The 24230-nt window shown below is 38.7% G+C and overlaps 1 protein-coding gene across 16 annotated transcripts in view; it reads right to left on the bottom strand.

Annotated features, from left to right (window-relative positions):
* rimbp2a (RIMS binding protein 2a) overlaps positions 1 to 24230 on the bottom strand; it is an 80339-nt gene that overhangs the window by 33100 nt on the left and 23009 nt on the right. For 8 of the 16 annotated variants that reach the window (XM_067422882.1, XM_067422879.1, XM_067422881.1 and 5 more), the window contains exons 4-7: positions 9710 to 9793; positions 5312 to 5401; positions 3734 to 3856; positions 90 to 194 (exon numbers count right to left, since the gene is read on the bottom strand). In XM_067422882.1, coding sequence (XP_067278983.1) covers positions 90 to 194; positions 3734 to 3856; positions 5312 to 5401; positions 9710 to 9793 — 402 coding nt within the window. Of the gene's footprint in view, positions 1 to 89; positions 195 to 3733; positions 3857 to 5311; positions 5402 to 7480; positions 7628 to 9402; positions 9449 to 9709; positions 9794 to 15104; positions 15304 to 15799; positions 16043 to 24230 lie in introns of those variants that run through there. The other 8 variants (XM_067422885.1, XM_067422888.1, XM_067422892.1 and 5 more) reach the window with 7 other exon arrangements.

Genomic DNA, 24230 nt, shown 5'->3' with positions numbered 1-24230 from the left:
CTTTTTTGAAAAATTAGTGCTGAAAAGGAATGGACAGTGTTATTTTTGTAGGAGTTTCCCTTTTAGATGCAAATTGTAAAGGTTCTTACCTTCTGCAGAAGGCTGATCTCCTGCTGTCTGGAGTTGAGGAACGCCAGGGCCTGCTCATGCTCTGCCTCCAGTTGCTGCCGCCGATCCGCAGCCTCTCGCATATGCTGAGTAAAAGAAAAACAGAAAGAGAAAGAGGATTGTGTTAGAATAAGGATGTGTTTGTCACATGTTTGTAGAAATCCTTGCTGTTTTAAACATATATTTTGTAGAACAAAACAATGAATCACTGTTCTGACCTGCTGTTTTCAGTCTCTGGACAAAGATCTGGGAAACAACATCATGAATAACAACACATGCGCTTTAACAGACACATTAAGCGCAAAAGTGACAGTGAGCGATGACACTAACAGCCATTGACGGGAAGCACTTGGTAAATACAACATGTTCTGTGAAAATGCAGCAAACCGATAATAAAAACTGATGAATAAAAAGAAACAAAACACAGTGACTACTGTAATAGACCATTTGGGTTCAAATTTCTTTTTCCTTTATACAAGAATCGAGATGAAGTTAAACTGGACAGGAATATGACTAAATCATATCAGATGTGTTGTGAGGCTTAAAAGCTTAAGCTTATAATGTCTAAGATCCATCTTTTCTCCTCTTTCCTCTCACTGTCCCCATCTCTATCCTTTCAGGAGAATTAAAGCCTCTTTTCTTTGGTGACACACACCTTGCGAACTCACTTGCCTATTCAACTCAATGCTTTGCATAATCACTAAATTAGGAGCAGCAAAAGAGCTTCAGAGGACAGAAAATGACTCAACATATTTTGAAAATGTGCAAATGAACATTTAATAAAGTAGAAAACATAAAAGCATGAGTCATATCAACATATGCTAGAGGGATAGTTCACCCAAAAATTAAAATCATGTGATCATTGGCTCAAACCCATGTCGTTCCAAACATGAACAACTTTCCTTCTTCTGCAAAAAAACCCCCACAAAGAATATATTTTGAAGATTGACTGGCCATAATTTAAAATGGAAAAACACTGTTTTATCCCTAGTGGAAAAAAACCTATACTAAATGTATTTAAAATACATTTATTTCATACTAAATACACTACAAATGCATTAACATATTTACTGACATTCACTTGAGACTTACTCATAAATATTATAATTAAATCAAATATACTTGAGTATATCGTTTGTTGTACTATTTCTGGATTACTAAAGCACATTAAATTAGTTGTTCCAATTTAGTACAATTGCAGGGTATTTATATTAAAGGGTTAGTTCACCAAAAAATTAAATTTATGTCATTAATGAGTCACCCTAATGTCGTTCCACACCCGTAAGACCTCCGTTCATCTTTAGAACACAGTTTAAGATATTTTATATTTAGTCCGATAGCGTATAAGTGTATGCACACTATACTGTCCATGTCCAGAAAGGGAATAAAACCATCATCACAGTAGTCCATATGTGACATCAGTTGGTTAATTAGAATCTCTAGAAGCATCAAAAATATATTTTAGTCCAAAAAATATATATATTTGTTTTCAAACCTCAAATAAAGATTCAAACGGTCAGGAATCAGCGTATTGATTCATGATTCGGATCGCCAATGTCACGTGAGTTCAGCAGTTTGGCAGTTTGAAACGCGATCCGAATCATGAATCAATCCGCTGATTCATGACCGTTTGAATCTTTATTTGAGGTTTGAAAACAAACGTGGAAGAGAACACAATGCTGAATAAAGTCGTAGTTTTTGTTATTTTTGGACCAAAATGTATTTTCAATGCTTCAAGAGATTCTAATTAACCAACTGTTGTCACATGTGTGGACTACTGTGATGATGTTTTTATTCCCTTTCTGGACATGGACAGTATAGTGTGCATAGACTTTCATATGCTCGGACTATATATATATATCTCTTAAACAGTGTTCTGAAGATGAACGGAGGTCTTGCGGGTGTGGAACAACATTAAGGTGAGTCATTAATCACATCAATTTCATTTTTGGGTGAACTAACCCTTTAAGTATATAAATGTGTGTTTATGTTTGTTTGTGTTTGTTTGTGTGTGTGGGGGGGGGCATGTTTTTGTGACATATGAGAACACAAATATGTATAATGACATGGGTATGACATAGGTATTACAAGGAGAGGGTGAAATATGAGGACATTGGCCATGTCCCCACCTTTCAAAATGCTTATAAATCATACAGGATGAGTTTTTTTAGAAAGCATCTAAAAATGCAGAATGTTTCCTGTGATGGGTAGGTTTAGGGGCAGGGACAGTGTAGGGGGATAGAAAATACGGTTTGTACGGTATAAAAACCATTACGAATGTCTCCATATGTCACAAAAACAAACGTGTGTGTGTGTGTGTGTGTGTATACAGTATTTGTAGTTTTCACTAGGTATGTTACGCGGGTCTGTTATGTCATGAGGCTCAGTAAATGGTGACAGAATTATAATTTTTGGGTGGAACTATGCTATCATATTAAGTGCTTAAGATTTAAAATAGATGATTTGCTCAGTGCACAGTTCAATTGAAACATTTCAGATGGAAATTCAGCTATTTTTATATAAAAACATCATCACAGTATTCCACACATGTGACATCAGTTGGTTAATTAGAAAGGGGGTGTCTAATGCTATTTCATGCATTCTGAAACATGGCCAAAGTTTTAAAAAAAATGAGTTCCTCCTATAGCAATTATGTCCAATTTGAGTTTTTTTTTAGTATGGAACTGTATGATGTCATAAAGAGCGGAATTGCTTATATGGGCACTTCTCCTGGATGAGTGTGTGCACATAGACCAGAGCAAGAGCACGCCCATCAACGAGCTTCAGTCGGCTTACAGAAGCCGCCAGCAGCTGTCATTTTGTTTTTAGACCACAAAATCAACGACCTTTATAAATCTGATAAAACTAAAGGCTCTTTGGAGATATGAAGGATCCAATACTACAGGTACTTAATATTAACATGATATTGAGAGAAACAGTGTTTTATGTACCCTTTAAAAGAAAATCTTTGATTACAGTCCTGCTGCTTTGCCTGGAATGATTAAACATTTTTGAGGATCAAGAGAGAGATCTTCAGACAACATCTGGAATCTGGACATTTTGCAGAAAACCGTTTTCTGCTCAACTTATTTGTCTCATCTTGCCTCATTTATCACATAGTCAAAAATAAGAACGGTAGACACGATACATATTTCTCCTGTTAAAGATGAGCAGTCAATTTCTTGTTATAAGAGCTTTTTTCCTCTCGAGATTCATGACATAAACAATCAATTAGCCGACAACTTAGTGCAGGAACACTTTTCATTGAACAATAAGTCAACAACATGATGCCGGCAGAAACAAGTCCAATAAATGAAACATCATTATCTCAACTGGTCTCGTTTTTTCCTATAAAAGCATAGGAAAGATGCTCTTAAACAAGACCGATTGGTTTACTAGTTGTGAATAAAGCTGTCATGGGGAAAGGGGACTTTAATTACATAATAAACATTCAGTTTACAGTATTTTGGTCAGTGCAAGCCAAAGCAATCTCTACACTCTTCTAAAATATTCTTAATATTAAAGTTTGAAGTGCATATTAAAAGACATGTGCAAGGAGAATTTGATCCTGGTTGGACTTGAATCAGTAATCGATCGACTGCTCAATATCCAACAATGATCTTACCTTCAGAACTCGCTCAAGGTTCTCCAGTTTGTCTTGGAGCTGAGCCTTCTCCTGCCTGGCCAAGTCTCTCTCTTGACTCAAACAACAAAAAGCCTTTCTGAGCTGATCATAGTCTGACTTCACCTACAGAGTGAAAGAGTTGGGGAGAAGATGAGGATACATGAACTATCTAAAGTAACACTAAGTCCAGCTAAACTTACAATACTGTCACTTAAACATTAAAAAGCAGAGCTAACAGAGGAACCTTGGCCAGACTTCAGCTGTTGGACATTTAATGATGGCCACAACAAAGGGAAGCAAAACGCCTGACTCTGCATCAGTGCTTGGATGCATTTTACAATAGACTGTGAGAGCATATTGTACAATGAGCACTTTTTTTACGAAACAGAATTAATCTTTCTGATAGATTATTTGAGTAGCTTTTTTCACTCTCATAAAAGGTGCAGTGATTCTTTGAGGCTTGAAACATAATGCTGTGGCACTGGGCGCTGAGCAATAAAAATTCAGGTGATTTGTATCTAAGGCAACAGTTCTAAAAATAAAGATATCAGCGTTCAGAAATGTGTTTGATTTTTACATTGACTCACGATGCTAGCAGAGCTCAGAAAAACAACCAATCACCCTATGAGTGCAGAAGAGGGTCGACTCAGGACACATTAAAACAAGAGCCCCATCCACCAAACAAAATTTACCACTCAATATATCATACACTTGTGGCTGGCACACGCCCATACCCTGTCTCATTTATTAGGACACATTTCATCCGGTCAGGCTCAGAGAAATGGGGAGGTTGATTCGCATCTCGTATCGATCTAAGATCGGTATATGAGATTGCGCCTGGTGCCTGAAGCGTGTGACAAACTGACCCGTCCCACTTGGGGTTATTTACCTACTCTCTTCTGCCTTGTTAGCACCGCTGAATGCTGGGAAATGAGCCTTTGATCATTGAGAGAATGGGAATGGGAGTGGACAACACTACCTGATTAAACAGAAGACATTTTATCTCAGACGCTTGTCTGGGGTTGTGACAGATGGCCCCTTTTTGCTGTTAGAGGAGAGGAGCAGTCTGTGGATTATTCACAGAGAGACTGCCAAACCATGGCCCGTCAGCTTGGCAAAAAGCACTGGTGAAATTGACACTATTAACACAATGAGTGCCACGGACTGCCACTCTCAGCGGTCTTGTGTTAGTACGATATCCACTCCTCAGCAGATTCACTACTCGCATTGATACCCCTTATTCTGGTGTCACAGGATTTACTTCACATTATGACAGAGTTTTCGTTTTTTACTTTATGATGACCTCTGATTTGAATGTGGACACTTTTGTGACATTATCGAAGCTGATTTCAAACCATAATAAATGTATACAGGCAAAACCCTATTCAGTTTCATTGAGATAAATCTGGTCAAAACAAACAAGGTGGATATATTGACCAGACAGGGACACGATAAGATCAATAGTTCCGATGAGATGCAGAGAAGAGCCCTTCGGGCACATGTTCTTAGAAGAGCCGTGTAATGAGCAGCCATTGATCTGATAAGCTCGACTGGAGCGTGATGTTGACCATCTCTTACCTTCTCGTGCTGTGCAGCCTTCAGGATGTGACTAAGCAGCTCACGATTGAGCCGTTTTCTCTCCAACAAAGCATCCTGAAGCTCATTCTTCTGTCAAGAGAAAAAAGGAAAAAGGAGTCAGCTCATTCCGTACATTTTGTCTCACAAAATCTATCTATCTATCTGTATCAACGAGAATAGCAACTGCAGAGAAATACAATTTTGGACCAAGACATCTGGCCATTTCACCCAAAGGAAAGAAAGATCAATGTATACATCCTTGCAGACAACAGGATGCATATACATGACTGATAAACACTGGCTGATGCCCTCTCTGTGATAAAACACAAATCTCTTTAGACTGTAGAGACTGAAGATGGGTGCTCATTTTGTAACCCATAACTGACTGTTTAAAAAAAACATATAAATCTCAAAACATCTAACACAGTGTGTATGAAAAATTAATCAACACCTCATGGAGAATGGCACCATGCAGCAATTGCCACAGACCAGAATTCAATCAGTTGGTAATTACCTTTTAATTAGATTAAGGTAATTTATGCAGTTTTTGAAGTGTATAATTTTACAAGGTTCATCACTACATGAATCTGCAAAAATAATAAGTGCTTTCAAACAAGTTTCCCAAACACTCCCACTCTCTGCTATTGGTCAGATAGTTGAACTGATAGCCACACCCCAATGTCACAACACTGAGCCAACATTCTGAGCTGGATCCACAAACCTAAATATTTTGAAAGCTACCAATTTTCACTTTATAAGCGAATCAACCTAAAGATAGCTTACTTAAAGATCTCTCTGTGTATTAAGCTAGGATAACATTTTAAATGTAAAACAATCAATGTTTAGAGAAAAAAAAAGTAGAAAGAGAAAAGAAAGACAAATCTTCTCACATCTGAACAGTTAGCTTGTATCTGGACACAGCATATCTAGGAAGTTTTCAAACTCTGAACTCTGTGAGCGTCTCTGACTCAGCATCCTGTCTCTTCCTGGCTGGCTCACGTCACAGTATATCAGGTGGCAGGTTTGCTCAACAGCAACTAGAGGAACATTTGAACTTCCTTGTCAGAAGCCCTGTCTGTCAACCACAGTGTCACCCCAGACATGACAGCTACTGCACACAAGGGCAGCACACACTCCAATGCCTGCAAACGGTGACCACCACAGACCTCCCATGAGATCATGTGTAGCATATCCGCATATACATTTGGGAACATTTCAGCCATCATGTTCTATTACCTCATATGAAAGGACAGTCCTTAACCTCTGCTCAAGGGACCTTTAAGAGACCACTGAACTGGCTGCACATTGAAAACTAATATAAAAAATGTGCAGCTATGTTCACTGCGCAGTCACAGCTGATTAAACACAGCTTTAATGTAGCAAAGATTAGACTACCATGGGATTATCAACTGAAACTCTCACAGGGGTGTGAATTAAAGCAGCAGCACGTTTCATACCCAGGAACTCTGCTTCAGATTTCCATACGGATGGATCAAGAAGCAGAATGGCAAAAAAGGAGGCGGTCTTGGGAAGAGAGCGAGAGCGAAAGCGTGCCACAAGAATGGACTAATTCAAGCAGACACGGATGCCCGATCCCCACCCTCCAGTTTGGCCCCTGGTTTCGCAGCTGCTCAGAAAAGCTTTGCTCATCCTTCCAAAACATTCACTGAGATGAGGCTCTTTACATAGCCAAGCACTGCAGCATTGTGGATGTATATGGGGTGCGTGGGTGTTGTTATACAACCACAGACATACAGTATTAACAGGAGAAACAGAGACTCTGGGATCATGTCGAACTGAGATTATGTATTTGTCATGCTAGGTTAATTTCATTTGCTTATCCAACATCTAACAGTGCTTACATAGAAAAATATGCACTAAATGCTTTAGACAAATATATCATATTTGTAGAAAGTGCCAAAATAATTGTGTTTAAAAATGTTTTAGATGGAGTACAGCATGTGAACTACTCAAAAGTATTTAATATCAACTACCCAAATATCTATTGCTCTACCAGGGTACTGGCACTGGCTCACTATACACTCACTCAATCTTACTAAAAAGGAGTTTGTTGTGTGCACATTTCATTTAGCCAAACACATTTAATTTTTTAACATGCATCTTATAGTGGCAGCTCTGCCAATCTTAGGTGACATCTCCAGTCTGTACCTGCAACAAACAGAAATCTTAGCCTCTGATCCTGCTGTGAAAGCTCAGGCTCCTTTCCCGCTGAGAGCAGGTGGTTTCCATGATAGGTACAGGAGGTCGGGAGGGAGAGCGCATCCTCCCTTAGCCTGTCAGAATGCTGTCACTGCACTGATGTATATACCGCAATAAACAAATAAGGCAGTTTAGATATTTGGCACGCAATGATGGAAAAATGCTCATTAGACAGATTTGATCCTATCAGACAGCAGTTTGTTATTTAGAGCGACTATCTCTGTGACCTCTTGACATGTCATCTCTACAAGTCGCAAAAGACGCTTCTCACGGAGCATGCTAATTAACGCCCCTGAGCTCATAAAAATTATTAGAGTAAATCAACTGTTAGACTTGCGTCGCAGTGCTACTTTGATTGCAACACAAGGGTTTTGAGCAGCATTATCAAACCAACACAGTTGACATAAAATAATAAAGATGTTTTTCAGGGAATCTTGAAAGCACATTTGAGCATTTGCCACCAAGGAGCATGTGGTGTAAGATCAGACATGCTATTCCTGTGCTTTACCAATAAACACCCACTGGATCTCCACTAATTAGGTGGTGTGCGGTAGCTTCATTTATACAAACAGTAGGGAGATGCTGGATATATTATGTGCCCTTTACATATGTAAAACTAAATATTCAAGATCACTGGCTTCCTCCATGGCTTTAACATCTGCAGCTCAACCGGACGTTTTTGAAGGGCAATGCTTTGAGCCTGAATATTAGGGGTGTATTAATCCATTAATAAATAATAACGTTAATTCATAATCATTAAAAAATATATTTATATATTCAATAAAAGAGTCAAAATATACAAACTCGATTTCAAAAAAGTTGGGACACTGAACAAATTGTGAATAAAAACAGAATGCACGAATGTGGAAGTTTCAAATTTCAATATTTTATTCAGAATACAACATAGCTGACATATCAAAAGTTAAACTGAGAAAATGCATAATTTTAAGGGAAAAATAAGTAGATTTTAAATTTCATGGCATCAAAACATCTCAAGTTGGGACAAGGCCATGTTTACCACTGTGTGGCATCCCATCTTCTTTTTATAACAGTCTGCAAGTGTCTAAGATTGAGGAAACAAGTTGCTCAAGTTTAGGAATAGGAAAGTTGTACCATTCTTGTCTAATACAGGCTTCTAGTTGCTCAACTGTCTTAGGTCTTCTTTGTCGCATCTTCCTCTTTATGATGTGTGAAATGTTTCTTATAAGTGAAAGATCTGGACTGCAGGCTGGCCATTTCAGTACCTAGATCCTTCATTTAGGTTTTTCAGCCTTGACCCTTAAGCACAGAGATTGTTCCAGATTCTCTGAATATTTGGATGATATTATGCACTGTAGATGAATATAATTTCAAACTCTTAGCAAATTTTTCTTAGCAATTTTTCTTTTTTTGAGAAACTTCTTTTTGATATCGCTCCACTATGTTTCACTGCAGCATTGGAGGAATTGGTGATCCTCTGCCCATCTTGAGTTCTGAGAGACACTGACACTCTGAGAGACTCTTTTTATACTCAATCATGTTGCCAACTGTCCTAATAAGTTGCAAATCGGTCCTCCAGCTGTTTCTTATATGCAGATTTAACTTATTGCTACCTGTCCCAACTTTTTGGGAATGTGTAGCTCTTATGAAATCCAAAATAAGCCAATGTTTAGCATGACATTTCAAAATGTTTCACTTTCAACATTTGATGTTTTATCTATATTCTATTGTGAATAAAATATATGTTCATGAGATTTGTAAATTATTGCATTCTTTTTTATTCAAAATTTGTATAGTGTCCCAACTTTTTTGGAATCGGTTTGTAAAATATAGCAGTAACCTTTCCAAATAAAATAAAAAGTTAAATAAAAAATAAAATAAAAATATTTTACCTCCAGTGGGCTGTTAATTGAAGATTGGAGGGTTCAGAAAACTTGTCTGAAACAGAGAAGAATCTTTGAAAAAGAGAAGAGACTAGCAAAGACAGTGGTGCTCTTGAGCACCAGGATTGGTTGTGCTTTGTTGAAAGCATTGAAAGCTTTAGCAAGGACAGGCATTCCCGGAAAACAACTAGAACAATCTTTAAAGTGTGCAGATCAGTGCCAGTTGTGGTTTATGGTTAAGAAGTTTAACAGGAGAGAACAGATAGTTTCTGACATTATCAGCCACGACATTATGCATTGCATAGTTTGTACTCACCAAAGTCTTACATGCTAAAGCCTTGTTCTTCACTTCTCTCTCAAGGATCTGGCACCTTTTCCTTCGATCGTTGACCTCTGACTCCTAAAGGATGAAGAACAAGAATGAAGGGATGTGACAACTGACCAATAATAACTGATTTAACTGAAATGCATATTTTATGACAGAATACTATATAAGATGATCAGATTGCCATTTAACAAAAAATTAATGCACTGAAGCAGCTTCCAGACAATGTCATATTTACTCATTATATTCAAATGGGCCATGTCTAATTTTATTTTACAATAAAACATTTAGGAAATGCATTTGAAAACAATATTTAATATGTTGGAGCAGATATTACACACAATTCAGCTATTAACATGATGTCTATCCTGACTAAAGTCTATGTTCCATTTAATGCTCATTTAAAGAGTTCTTGAACATGTAGGAATGTTCTGAAACATTTAAAACAACATAAGATGAGCTCTCCTGATGCTCAGCAGATATATACTAGATCCCAGTACATACATTCGAGGGCACTAATACTTTAAGAAGAGTGTCAGATAGGGCATTTAGCACAAAGAATGTATCTTGGTGTTCCAGAAAGAAAGCTCTGGATGTGTAAGAGAGTGTTCGACGCCTAACGATGGGCGTTTTAAAGCAGTGATGCATTAGGGCTCTTGAGACTGTGGCAGAGAAGGAACAGCTGGGAGCTCAAACCTAGTGATGTGGAAGTAACAACCATTTCATCTGTGTCAACATGTTACACAGCTGAGCTTTGCTAAACTGGGGGCTTTTTCACCCAAACCAACTCCGTTATAACAAGACAACACCTCCCATTAAATGAGATGAATGAGAAAACGCTGATCATTTATCTGAGCTATTAACACTGTATGGTAAATCCTCACACTGCCAGACTGGCAAAATGACAGCATCACCTCCGGTAAGTCGGAGAGAGCAGTCAAAGCGTTACGCATTGCGTGCTCGTGTGCGTCTTACAGTGGGGGAGGGGGCTCTGTAGTTGCTATAGAAACCTACTCATCCAGGTAGCATGTTAACCGTGAGAACAAGCAACCTATTTGGCACTCATTCACAATTCGCCGTTAAACTCACAGGGTAAATCAAACTCCCTTTACTTGGAAAACCATCCGAGACTGTGAAAATACAAAATGGATCATGTGTAACAGTAAACCCTGAAAGGAATCCTTATGACGTGGTAGGCTGTATCTCGGTCGGGAGGAAGTGCATCTTTATGGGAAGGATCTCGGGTTTCACCTTTCCATCTGCCCTATCGTTAAAAGATACCATTATGCTCTCCATTACCTACATCAATGGCTTTATCAGTTTCTATGTCTGTCTTATATGTTAAAATGGAAAATTGTATCTATTAATCAAACAAATCCCATATTGAGTGCAGAAAAAAAGGTCATATACTGTGTATGCAAAGTGCTAGTCTTGATTTATGATCATTGTACTTAAGCACTCACTTAATCAGCGTCAGCTAGTAGACATTTAGTTTAATTCTAAATGTTTGCCCTTTAAACCAGTGTCAAATTTCATACTAGTATTGTCCCTCCCCTTACAAAAAATAACCAGGGTTTTATTATAGTTAAAGTGTAGTAACCATGTTTTATTGGCACATTGATTACCCTTTGGATTACCATTCCTAATATTACAATCCGAAGGAAGCTTATGACTGTAACTCGACTGTTCTTCCACAACCAGGAATAGCGCAATATCTTGTCATCTTCTTCGGAATGTTTATTGCTGCTGACTAATGTGATCTGAACACCTCCATGAGTCAGTGGGCGGGGCTACTGAATTACACGTGCTTATTATGCTGCAGAGGCGGTGTTTCGTCGTGTGATGACGTAAAGATGCGCACACGATCGTGTTCTGGGCCTGGTGTCTATAAAAGCTTTTCTTTGACAAACAAGGAAGTTTTCAGCTCTGACACTTACAGGATAATCTTATATTACCATGACCTTTTATATATCAAAAGCTCAAGGGAAAGTCGATTTCTGAATTCATCACCCCTTTATGTTACAGGGTAGCCTGGATGCCAGCCGAACTTAGCCTCGCCTACAAGATTTTTAGGTCGGGCAGTTCGGTTTGGCCTTGCTCCATAGAGGAGTAATTATCCCCAAACAGAAACTGTTCGGACCAATGAACTCATCAGGGCGGGCTTTAGACGATGACGGACTGATAATCAACGGTAACGTAATCATCACGTCATCAAAGGGGCTTGGATTATATTTTTTCGAATCCTAAACGGAGAGCTTGTTTGTATATGCATTCACCTTCACAATTTCTCTCAGAAATGATGATCATGTTGGGTAAGTACTCTGTGTATCATTAAATTATTTTTTATTTTTTTACAACACCAGCAAAGATCGTGTATTCCAGCCTGATTCCAGCGCGCGTACAGACAGGGTTGCCAAGTTTTTACAACAAAACCCGCCAACTACTAGCAATAAAACAATAGCTTCTCGGGGGGTTCTCCGGGGGAAAATTGGCGTTTGGGGTAAAATGTGTGTTATTTTGGCAAGGTTGCCTGCTAAAATTCGCACTCATGGGTCTATATATCACATAATAGTTGCTTCAACCTGCGGACATAGAAGACAACCCGCGGGGGGAAAAATGCGGACTTGGCAACACAGTGCAGTTGAGCTCTGTCTGTTGACATTTGACAATGCATTCCTTCGTTGCTCTGATTGGTTGTAGGTCTATCAAATTGATGTCTTTCCTGGTTCGGTTGAAACACAGCCCATATCACAGCCCAATGGAGCGGCTTCAGACTCATATTCTGACTAGAATTGAGTATGACCACGTCAGGCTAGTTACAGGGTACTTTGAGCTAAAACTCAAAGACTTTTACAACGACTTATTAAAATCTTTTTAAAATGCAACATTACCATGACAGTAATTTGGACATAGCCTTTGTAAATATATATAAAAGCGAAAAAAAAATTATTAGTATTTCCAGTGTCCACTAGAAGCAGCAGTGTCATTTAGTCGACTACCTTAATAGAAAAGGTTAAAGAAAGGAAATAAACGTCAATCTCAGAGAGCTCAATGTCAAATGCTGCAGAGAGACTTAATTGTTTGGTTCTAATCGCCCCATCTTTCTCATGACACTTACATATGCAGTGGTGGAAGCTTCCAACTTTGAACCCTAGAGATATATGCATGGGGTGTGATAATGATGCTACAGTGTTTAGGATGTCAACATGGTGATTGATTCATTCTTGGCTCAGCATCCAGCCATCCCGAGGCTCTTGGTGCCAAGAAGCCTCTGAATTGGTTATCAGTGAATCTGTGGTTTTAGCTTGCTAAGGCCCTGACGGGAAACTTTTAAAGGAATAGTTCACAGAAAAATTTAAATATATTTTTTTGAGAACGTCTTTTGTCCATACTATAAAGGTAATTTGGGTTCAATGTTGTTTTTGACTCCACTGACTTTCATTGTATAGGCAAAAACAGTTCTTAAAAATATCTTCTGAAAACATTATAATAAATGTATTACGGATGTTTTTTTCTGCAGTTGAATACAAGATGGAAATATATTTAGCTTGTTAATCACAGACCTTATTTCAGGCATTTACCCAAAAGCCTTAAAGACCATTTCTCTTAAAGACCCCCCTGTGGTGAAAAATCAAGATTTTAACCTCGTTTATATGTCTATGTTGTATTTTTAATATGCTTTAAGACAAACCATGTGCAAAATCATAAGTTAACACCATTGCTTAGTATTCTCTTTAAAACTGCAGTAATCTAAAGACTCAAAAACACAGTGTAAAACTCCCTTAATTCCTACCGTCACAAATATGCAACTAATCCCGTCAACGTGCTATCATTATTTCTAGGGATGCTATTATTTAGGCAGCTGTCTGAGTCTGAAATAGCGAACATGGCTTGTGTAACATTATTAGCTCTTTGATAATAAAGTCAAGCCAAAGGCTAAATCATATAATTTATTGACATGCGCAAACTTTTATTCAAATTCTGAATTAATTATATAAAGCCTAGAAAGCGTCCAAAGGCCGTTCCTTTAAATATCACTTAAAAATTGTCACTCGTTTCAGTTTGCAATCTCACAAAGATCCATTATAATCAACAAAGTCGTACATTGCACAATGAATATCTTATTTACATTGTATCTACACTTTGTTAATGAGAGGATTCACAAACTTGCAGAACAAAATTGATTGGCCCCTGGGTTTAAGAGATCAACAAACATGTCTGTGTGGCTAGATTGCTCACTGCTGCAAAAACAGGTTATAAAAAGAAACATTTGACGTTCTCCAGAGAGCAAACACAAATACGCACTGAAGCGTTTACCAAATCTGCTTTGTCAATATGATACTATTACAGTATAAACTGACGGTGCTTAGCAGATTGCACTAGCAATTAAAGAAAAAACACTTAAGAAAACATGGTCAGGTCAAAGTGTCTGAATAGTTTTGGTCCCAAATCTTTTTACACATTTTACTTGTAGTCCACTATATGAAGTATTTTTGGGTATGATATTTTACAGTTTACTTTATTTTGCTATCCTCACTTACAAAAATTAACTATAGTGTCCTGCACCGTAGTACAAAAATGTATCTATTATAATTTAAAAATGTAACCTGGTATATAAAAATAATTTTTGGTTTGACTGTATGGCTGAAATAAACTATTATTTTCACTTGCCATTGTGTAGCCTTTACTGCGGTTGGCCGAGTGGATCAGGTAGTCCGAGCTGTTGTGATTGAGTGGAGGTGGGGACTAGTTTGCATATTTATTGTTCCGCGTATATCAAACGAAGCAAGGATGTAGACTTGCCTTCAAGCTATTTTAAGGCATGAAAAAAGATATTTATACGATTTTTTTTTTAAAAATATGTCACTGTGATTCTCAAAGTTGAGTTTTAACGGACAAAATGATTGACTGCTTTCTCAATTCTTAATTCTACAACTATTGACTGTGTATTCTCACTAGAAATAAGGCACTTTGGATCACTCCATGATGGCAAGAGTATTAGAGTACCGTCATTTAAGCCTGTTTCCCCACTATCCTAAAAAAAGAAACAGTGATAAATCTGGCTCAGACTCCAGGCATACAGAACATCCTGAGTGAGTTTAAATCTACAGTAGCTTAATGTCTTAGAAAGCTCTTTTTTCCATGATAACTCTTACATATGTCCTAAAGTGAAGGGCCACTTAATTAAGACAAAGACGGAGGACTTTACATTAAGATTTACATTCCCAAAGGGAATATACAATGCAATTCTAATGACATAAATTTAGAAAGACAATTATGGGTCTTGCTCTAACTATGCATGTAATAACATCCGCTGTAAAAGGTACTGCTGGCCAATGTGCTTACTGACATATTCTTACAAATAGTAAATAATGTATTCACTCACATGACTGTCTGAGTGGATTGAAGGACCATGTCCGTAAAAGGACCAGAAGGAGAACACAGGGCATGGGATATTTTTAAATAAGTCAATAACTATTGAACAGCGTGTGTCACTCAGCTAAGGCGCGGGATTTGCTGTAACCATGACAACCGACGAGATGCAGTGAGACCGCTGGCTGCCTGAAAAGTCTGACCCAGGACAACTTAAAGAAAGAATAAAACACAGATCACAGTTTAGAAAATCTCTGACCTGCTGCCTTAATTCACAGAAATACAGAAAAGCTATTGAATGCATCTAGATGTGCACATTTAAGAGCAGGTGGCTTTTTATTACATAAATGTAGCCCTGATCAGATAACATGCTTCAGAAGAATCACACAAGAACGACAAACTTGCGTTCTTGCATCATTCTTCATTATGCGTCTAAAAGCATGAAAATACATAATGCATGAACTGGGGTAATACCCAGCTATGAGCATGTATACAGAGATAGAGAGAGAGAGAGAGAGAGAGAGAGAGAGAGAGAGAGAGAGAGAGAGAGAGAGAGAGAGAGAGAGAGAGAGAGAGAGATTTACTATGCTGCACAGCTCTTCATGCAGAAACACACACTGGAATCCCCACAGCCAAGCTGCAGGCAGAGGAAAGTGAGAGAAACGGAGAATTGCAGCAAAAGGAGAAATGAGAGGAGGAAATATTTACCGTCTCAGTTCCCAGTTCCAAAGGCTCTTAAACCTACTCAGAAAATATTCTTTCCTTTCCTTTCTGCACTCTTCCTCTCCTCCTCCGCCTTGCCTCCTCTGGGCGTGCAAATGTCAGACAGCGGTAACGGCAGCTCTCTCTCTTTCTCGATCTCCTTCTCTCTTTACAAGGCCTGCTGCATGCTGCAGAAGCAGAGGCACAGTGCTCCCCCACCATACACTACGGTCTGCCCTCCATCCCCTCCCTGAGTGACTGATGCTGAGTGCGGGTGGAGGAGAGAGGAAGTGGGAGGGGGAATGATGGAAATAGGCTGTTGAGTGGGCGGCAACTCCTAAAACCATTAACCCCTCCCCGTCGGTGGCGAACCTCCATGCAGAAGTGAAGAGGACACAGGGAATAGGTGGAGCTAATTAGGAAAAATATTTAACATGAACCCCACAACCCAACCAGTAGGGCTCGACAGCAAAAGTGGCTTGAAATTTGTTTTTTAATAGAGGTCATGGATAAAATTTATTATTAAAAATTAAAACGATGACAAGAATCAATACTTTTACAGCATTTATATCGACTAACACATTTTTAACATTCATATAAATTCAAATTAATCTACTGAATTAATGAACAATATGTTAATGTCAAAAATTCACATTCATTTCAACAGTACTATTAATAAAATATTCAAATTTAACTTAAAACAAATATACAAATAATATACAAATATTAAATTATTAGTAATATTCTTTCATTTAAAGGGGGGGGGGGTGAAACACTCAGTTTCAGTCAATCTCATGTCAATCTTGAGTACCTATAGAGTAGTATTGCATCCTTCATATCTCCGAAAAGTCTTTAGTTTTATTATATTTATAAAAGAAATATAGGCTGTACCGAGTCTTTCCGGAAAAAACCGAGCGCCTGGAGGCGTATCGTGTGGGCGGAGCTAAAGAATGACGATCGCGAACAAAGCGGTGACATCCTCAAGCGTGGAGAAACTCATGGCTATTGATCGGATTTAGCTAATACATATATGATCCAGAATCAGATTCAGAGGCTGAAATAAATTGAACAGGAGAAACAGCAACAGCAGGATGTCCGTCTCTGTGGTATGTACTGTATTTAGTGGCCTGTCAACATTTGTGTGTGTTTACTCGCAGTTTATGAGGACATGATTCGGTTTATGGACTATTGTATGCGACTAAACCTTAGCAGTAGCAAGCAAAACGGTTTTGCACGTCAGACTAGTGCAGCGTTTCTCAAAGTGTGGGGCGCGCCCCACTGGTGGGGAATAGAGACATGACAAGTGGGGCGCGACAAACGGGAGGAAATTTGTAAAAATGTTTTGCCCATCTCTCTTAACCTTTTGAGCGGTCCCGCATGAGATTTTTATTTCTGTGCCCCTGAGAGTACGGTACCACATATGGGATGGGATTTAGAATGTTTAGTGACGTGACATAATTGCCAGATTCTGCCAGATTTCGCGCTTTGGCTGGCGCTGAGCCAGATGCGGACGCGCTCAGCTCTTGACAACATCATGAAGTGTTTTCAACCTCATAATGTTTATTTTAGGTTTAATTTAATAGGTAGCATTTAAATACACATAAGTACTAGTAAAATAATACATTTAGAGTTTGTGGAATACACACTGGTGTCTATGGAAGCAGCAATAACAATCCATTCAAATATAACTTGCTGACATAACAATAATAAATAATACATTTTATTTATTACATTTTATAGAAAATCTCAAAGTGCTACAAAGGTAGGAAAAAAATTGCTTTGAATTCCACATTATTTATTCATATCAGATACACATAGTGTAAGTAACTATATAAAGTTTACTCGATTCTTCTCCCAGTTCAGCGGTCACTTACTTACTCCAGGAGAAACTGATGAATATACGTGCTGTAAATCCGATTGACAGTGCATTTGTTCAAAGCAAATGCTGCAGCGCCCATCTTACATTATAGACCAAAATCAAGATAAGATCATTTATAAAGGTTTTTAAATGGCAAAACACATTAACAATTGGATTATTAGATAGTTGATAAAATGGTAAGCAAGTCAATATTTTGAATAAAAAAGAAAAAACGTACTAAAAGCGATAAATCTGTCATACAGCGCTATTTCGGTTGTGGTGAGTCACGTGATAAACATGACGTGTTGCCATGGAAACATAAAGGTGAAAAGTTCTAAAATAACGTTGCCTTAAAAAACTCTAAAATATTAAACTAACTTGACACATTTAAGGTTAAAATGTGATGTTAATAAAATAAATGTTAACAGGAAACCTTAAAGCCTAGATAATTACCATTTTGTTGGGGTGATAGGTGGGGTGACAGGTGGGGCTCGGAGCCCTTCCCTACCTCCAAAGTGGGGAATGGCAGAAAAAGTTTGAGAAACACTGGACTAGTGTAATGTTATTTTTACTCACCGGCTGCTTCCAAAGCAGGACTGAACCTTTATCACGGGGACCGCTCCGTCAAAAACACACTTCTTTGGTATGATTGGTGAAGTCCTGACAGCAGTGACCGTGGAAATCCACTTTGCGACGCGACTGAAGCGATGTTGTGAAGCTTCCCGTCATTTCTGCGTTCAAATCGGTTCAAATGCAGCGCTGCCTTCCCGGAATGCTGTGCTGAAGCGTTGAAGTCGCTTGATGTCACCCATAGGAATAAAGTGGAGCGCGGCGCGGACTATAACGACATAAGTGTTCACGGACGACTGGATCTGCACCTGAGAGAGTGTTTATGGGCGTGCATTTCCTCTCTCGCTCTAGTTACGCATGCGCACCCGACCGGGAGAAGAGCCCGTACGGCCCATACAAGGACCTTCCACTCTATCGACGTCAAGCGGACCCATACTCGGAAAAAACTCTCAGAAACTTGTGTGAAACTGGAAGGAGTATTTTTGACACAGAAATACTCCATCAAACGTCCAACATTAGTTTTTGAAACTTTGTCTATGTTTAGGATGGGAATCCAAGTCTTTAACAGTGTAAAAAGCTCATTATGCATGAAACAGCATTTCACCCCCCCCTTCAATGTTCACTGAATATAAGAAAAAAATATCAATAATATTGTGGGTGAAACTGAGAATGTTTTTAAAGGGAAAAAAAGTAAAAGAGATTATTCAAGATTTATCATTTGGATTCAATTGCACATTTGAGCTTCCACATAAATCAGTGAGGTTCATTATCACGTTACGCATCACGTTTGAGCTTCTGCAAGAACCAATGACATTCATTTGTGTGTGTTACGCAGCATGTTTGAGCTTCCGCAAGAACCAATGAGGTTAATTTTCATGTGTTATGCAACACACTTGAAGTTCAGCAAGAACCAATGAGGTTCATTCTCGTGTGTTACGCAGCACGCTTGAGCTTCCGCAAGAACCAATGAGGTTCATTCTCGTGTGTTACGCAGCACGCTTGAGCTTCCACAAAAACCAATGAGGTTCATTCTCGTGTGTTACGCAGCACGCTTGAGCTTCCACAAAAACCAATGAGGTTCATTCTCGTGTGTTACGCAGCACGCTTGAGCTTCCGCAAGAACCAATGAGTTTAATTTTTGTGTTACGCAGCACACTTGAGCTTCCGCAAGAACCAATGAGTTTCATATTTGTGTTACGCAGTACGTTTGAGCTTAAGACCAATGAGGTTTGTTCTCGCTCGTCAAGCTGGTTCAGTTGAGCTTCTGTTTATGTTGACTGATCAACGTTTAAATGTGAATAAAAGCATACAAACAACCTGTTCATCATTTAAAGCGATCAAGTCTTATATGTGTAAGCTGTGATAGACATCATATGCTAATAGGTAGACGTGATCAGCCGACAATTAACTGATGCGAGCTTGACTAACATAACGTGCCAGAAATAACACTATGCTTGATTTTTGGGTGAATAAATCTTTAAATGATACTGTTTTGTTTTTTGGGGGGTCTCTTCAACAAAGAAAAATCTAAATCACCACACTATCACATGCACAAAGACACATGTACAGAGGTAACTTACATTACCCTGCTTTAGAGGTAACCTCTTTCCGTTGCCGTCTGCTGTAATCAGCACTCTTTAAGGGAGTCCCACATCTGAGAAACCCTGCAGTCAGACTGATACCTTTGCTTGCAAGCATGGCTAGGTATAAAATGAGGCAGGATGTGGCTTTCGGCTGACTATAAGAATCCGATTTATAAACCACATACAAATACGAGTGAAGCATAGAATATGAAGCAAATCTACCACAACGCTTTTGTGGGATTCTACATAGGGGTGGCTTATATTGATTTCCAGATAATTGGAATGCATTTACATTACAGGAACAGTGAAAACAAGCACCTTAAATAAAATAAAATATAGATACAAGTAACTGTCAGAGTGATCATGTAGTAAATCCACAAGAATGATGCATCTGTCACCAAATGGTCGAAAAAAAAGGATAAAAAACAGGATTTAAGTGCAGCAGTTACATTTTTAATAACAAAATCGAAGATAACAAAACTACTTGCAACAGGAACAGAACAACCATTAAAATACTGAAGAGAACGGACAACTATAAGGATGAAATCAGACTCAAGGGCTATATACTGTATACATGGGTGAAGCAGGAAACAAGATAAGCAACTCAACTACAGGCAGGTGACGAACATTATCAGAAACTACTATGCAACTTACTATACTAAGCGAGAACTAGCAGAACAAAAACAACAGAAACAGAACCAAAACACGCAAAAACCCACCTAAAACAAACAGGCCATTTGTAACAGCATGATATAGAACGAACAATAGAAATAGATTTTGATAAACACAAAGCGCTATAACACTACACATAAGTTATAACCATTAACAAGAAACACAGAACTGAGAAAACTGAAGGCTTAAATACACAGGGATAATGTCATTACCAGAACAGGGAACAGGTGAGACACTAATCATAAACCATGAAAATTAATGCCACCTTCACGTGCTATCGTAAATTTGATAATTCCCAATTCTTCAATTGTGATTACGAGCTCATCGCATACAAATTTTGAAATGGGAGGGCATTAATGTGCAATTTTATAGGCAACTCGTATTTACGATAATTAAGAGAGCATGTGAAAGCAGTATAATCATTAACTAGATTAGAACACAGGCAAAGCAGAGACAAAGAAACCCATGACTAGAAATTAGAACAAGACATTAGCAATGTTTCCTTCTACCAATTTTTATGTGCATTTTGGGATATAAAAGGTTGGATGGAAAAGCCAAGATGCACACACATTCAAAAAATGTGCATAAAATTAGGAAAAACCATGACCATGAACTATGATGGAAACCCGTGTACTTAATAAAGTCCTCGATACACATAAAAAAGTCACATGACTTTGCAATGGGATAACATAACTGGACAGCTTGTCGCACAGCAATTTGGTAACTCTGAAATGCCTAAGCATGCCTAAGTCTATCATCAAAGTGGTTCAGTATAAGTTTTATAAGTTACGTATGTATACTTATTATGTATAACTTATAATTGATGAGCAACGCTGTATGTAAAAGCTGAAAGTCTTTTAACTTGACATGGTGTCTTAAAAACGCGGTGCACGTCCAAAAAGCTGCAAAATTCGCAAGTGCAACAGTCAAACACGTCTGTCTAGCACGCGACGTTTACATAGAAAAACGATGGAAAAGTAGCACATTGGAATAGAAAAACGTGTTCTGAATGTTTGTGAATGGTTTTAAGGAGTCACTCTCCAGAGGGGTTTGGAAGATTTGGGAAGAAGTTACTATTTATGTTGAATTTTTTATTCTTGATAGATACTTCCCTACAAAGAAGTGCATACATTTTATTGTGGAAGATAATTTTAGAAGGTCTGAATAGAGAAAATACCCTTGTAAATTTGATGTTAATATGGTGAAAATGTAGCCTGGATGCCAGCCGAATTTAGCCCCGCCCACAACATTTTTAGGTCTGGCAATTCGGTCTGGCATTGCTCCATAGAGGAGTAATTATCTCCGAACAGAAACTGTTCGGACCAATGAAATCATCAGGACGGGCTTTAGACGATGACGGACAGATGATAAACAGTAACATAATCATGCATGTCATCAAAGGGGCTTGGATTATATTTACTCGAATCCAAAACGGAGAGCTTGTTTGTATATGCATTCACCTTCATAATTTCTCTCAAAGATGATGATCATGTTGGGTAAGTACTCTGTGTATCATTAAATTATTTTATTTTTTTACAACACCGGCAAAGATTGTTTATTCCAGCGCGTGTGCAGACAGGGTTGCCAAGTTTTTACAACAAAACCCGCCAACTACTAGCTTCTCGTGGGGTTCTCCGTGGGAAAAATGGTGTTTGGGGGGTAAAATGTGTGTTATTTTGGCATGGTTGCCTGCGAAAATTCGCACTTATGGGTCTATATATCACATAATAGTCGCTTCAACCCTTGGACATAGTTACATAACCACGGAAAAAAACGCGGACTTGGCAACACAGTGCATTTGAGCTCTGTCTGTTGACATTTGACAATGCGTCGCTTCGTTGCTCTGATTGGTTTGCTCCATTGGGCTGCAATTATGAGGCGTGTTTCAACCGAACTTTATAAAGACATCAATTGGATAGACCTACAAAGGTCTATCCAATTGATGTCTTTCCTGGTTCGGTTGAAACACGCCTCATAATCACAGCCCAATGGAGCGGCTTCAGACTCATATTCTGACTAGAATTGAGTATGACCACGTCAGGCTAGTGAAAATGGTAAATGGACTGCATTTATAGCGCTGTCAACAGACCTATGGCCATCCAAAAATGTATTTGACTAATTCCAGTCAAAAAGTGAAACTTGTATATTATATTCATTTATTACACACAGACTGATATACATCAAATATTTATTTCTTTTAACTTTGCGAATTATAACTGACAAAATCCCAAATTAGAATATTGTGAAAAGTTTCAATATTGAAGACACCTAAAGCCACACTCTAATCAGCTAATTAACTCAAAACACCTGCAAATGCCTTTAAATGGTCTCTCAGTCTAGTTCTGTAGGTTACACAATCATGGGAAAGACTGCTGACTTGACAGTTGTCCAAAAGACGACCATTGACCCCTTGCACAAGAGGGCAAGACACAAAACGTCATCGCAAAAGAGGCTGGCTGTTCACAGGGCTCTGTGTCCAAGCACATTAATAGAGAGGTGAAGGGAAGGAAAAGATGTGGTTGAAAAAAGTGCACAAGCAATAGGGAAGACCGCATCCTGGAGAGGATTGTGAAACAAAACCCATTCAAAAATGTGGGGGACATTCACAATGAGTGGACTGCAGCTGGAGTCAGTTCTTCAAGAACCACTATGCATTGACGTATGCAAGACATGGGTTTGAGCTGTCGTATTCCTTGTGTCAAGCCACTCTTGAACAACAGACAGCGTCAAAAGTGTCTTGCCTGGGCTAAAGACAAAAATGACTGCAGAGTGGTCAATTTTGTATTTCCTTTGGAAATCAGGGGCCCAGAGTCTGGAGGAAGAGAGGAAAGCCACACAATCCACATTGTTTGAGGTCCAGTGTAAAGTTTCCACAGTCAGTGATGGTTTGGGGTTCCATGTCATCTGCTGGTATTGGACTACTGTGTTTCCTGAGGTCCAAGGTCATCGCAGCCGTATACCAGGAAGTTTTAGAGCACTTCATGCTTCCTGCTGCTTACCAACTTTATGGCGATGCCGATTTCATTTTCCAACAAGACTTGGCACCTGCACACAGTGCCAGAGCAACCAGTAGCTGGTTTAATGACCCTAATTGGTCAGCAAACTCTCCTGACCCAACAATGCAGAAGAGCTGAAGGCCACTATCAGAGCAACCTGGGCTCTCATAACAGCAGTGCCACAGACGGATCGACTCCGCATTGCTGCAGTAATTCAGACAAAAGGAGCCCAAACTAGTAAGTATTGAGTGTTGTACATGGTCATACTTTTCATGTTTAGAATTTTCAGTTGGCTAAACATTTCTAAAAATCCTTTCTTTGTATTGGCCTTAAGAAATATTCTAATTTTCTGAGATACTGAATTTGGGATTCAGTTTGATTATAATTGTTAGTTATAATCATCTAAATTAAAAGAAATAAACATTTGAAATATACCAGTCTGTGTGAAATTAATGGAATACAATACACAAGTTTCACTTTTTTAAAGGAATTAGTGAAATAAATTAACTTTTTGATGATATTCCAATTATATAACCAGCACCTGTACACCGACGGCAGTGTCAGCCATGCAAGGTGCCATCCAGCTTGTCAGGAGCAACTGGGTTAGGTGTCTTGCTCATGGACACCTTGACACTTGGTCAGGTGGAACCAGGGATCGAACCACCAACCTCCCGGTTTGTAGACAACCAACATTACATGAACCACAGAGCCACTGCTTTAATATGAATGTATACAAAGAGTCTGTCCCTTTGGGATGT

The sequence above is a fragment of the Pseudorasbora parva genome, chromosome 18, assembly GCF_024679245.1.
Source record: "Pseudorasbora parva isolate DD20220531a chromosome 18, ASM2467924v1, whole genome shotgun sequence".
NCBI lineage: Eukaryota > Metazoa > Chordata > Actinopteri > Cypriniformes > Gobionidae > Pseudorasbora > Pseudorasbora parva.
This window is presented reverse-complemented; position numbering and strand designations above follow the sequence as displayed.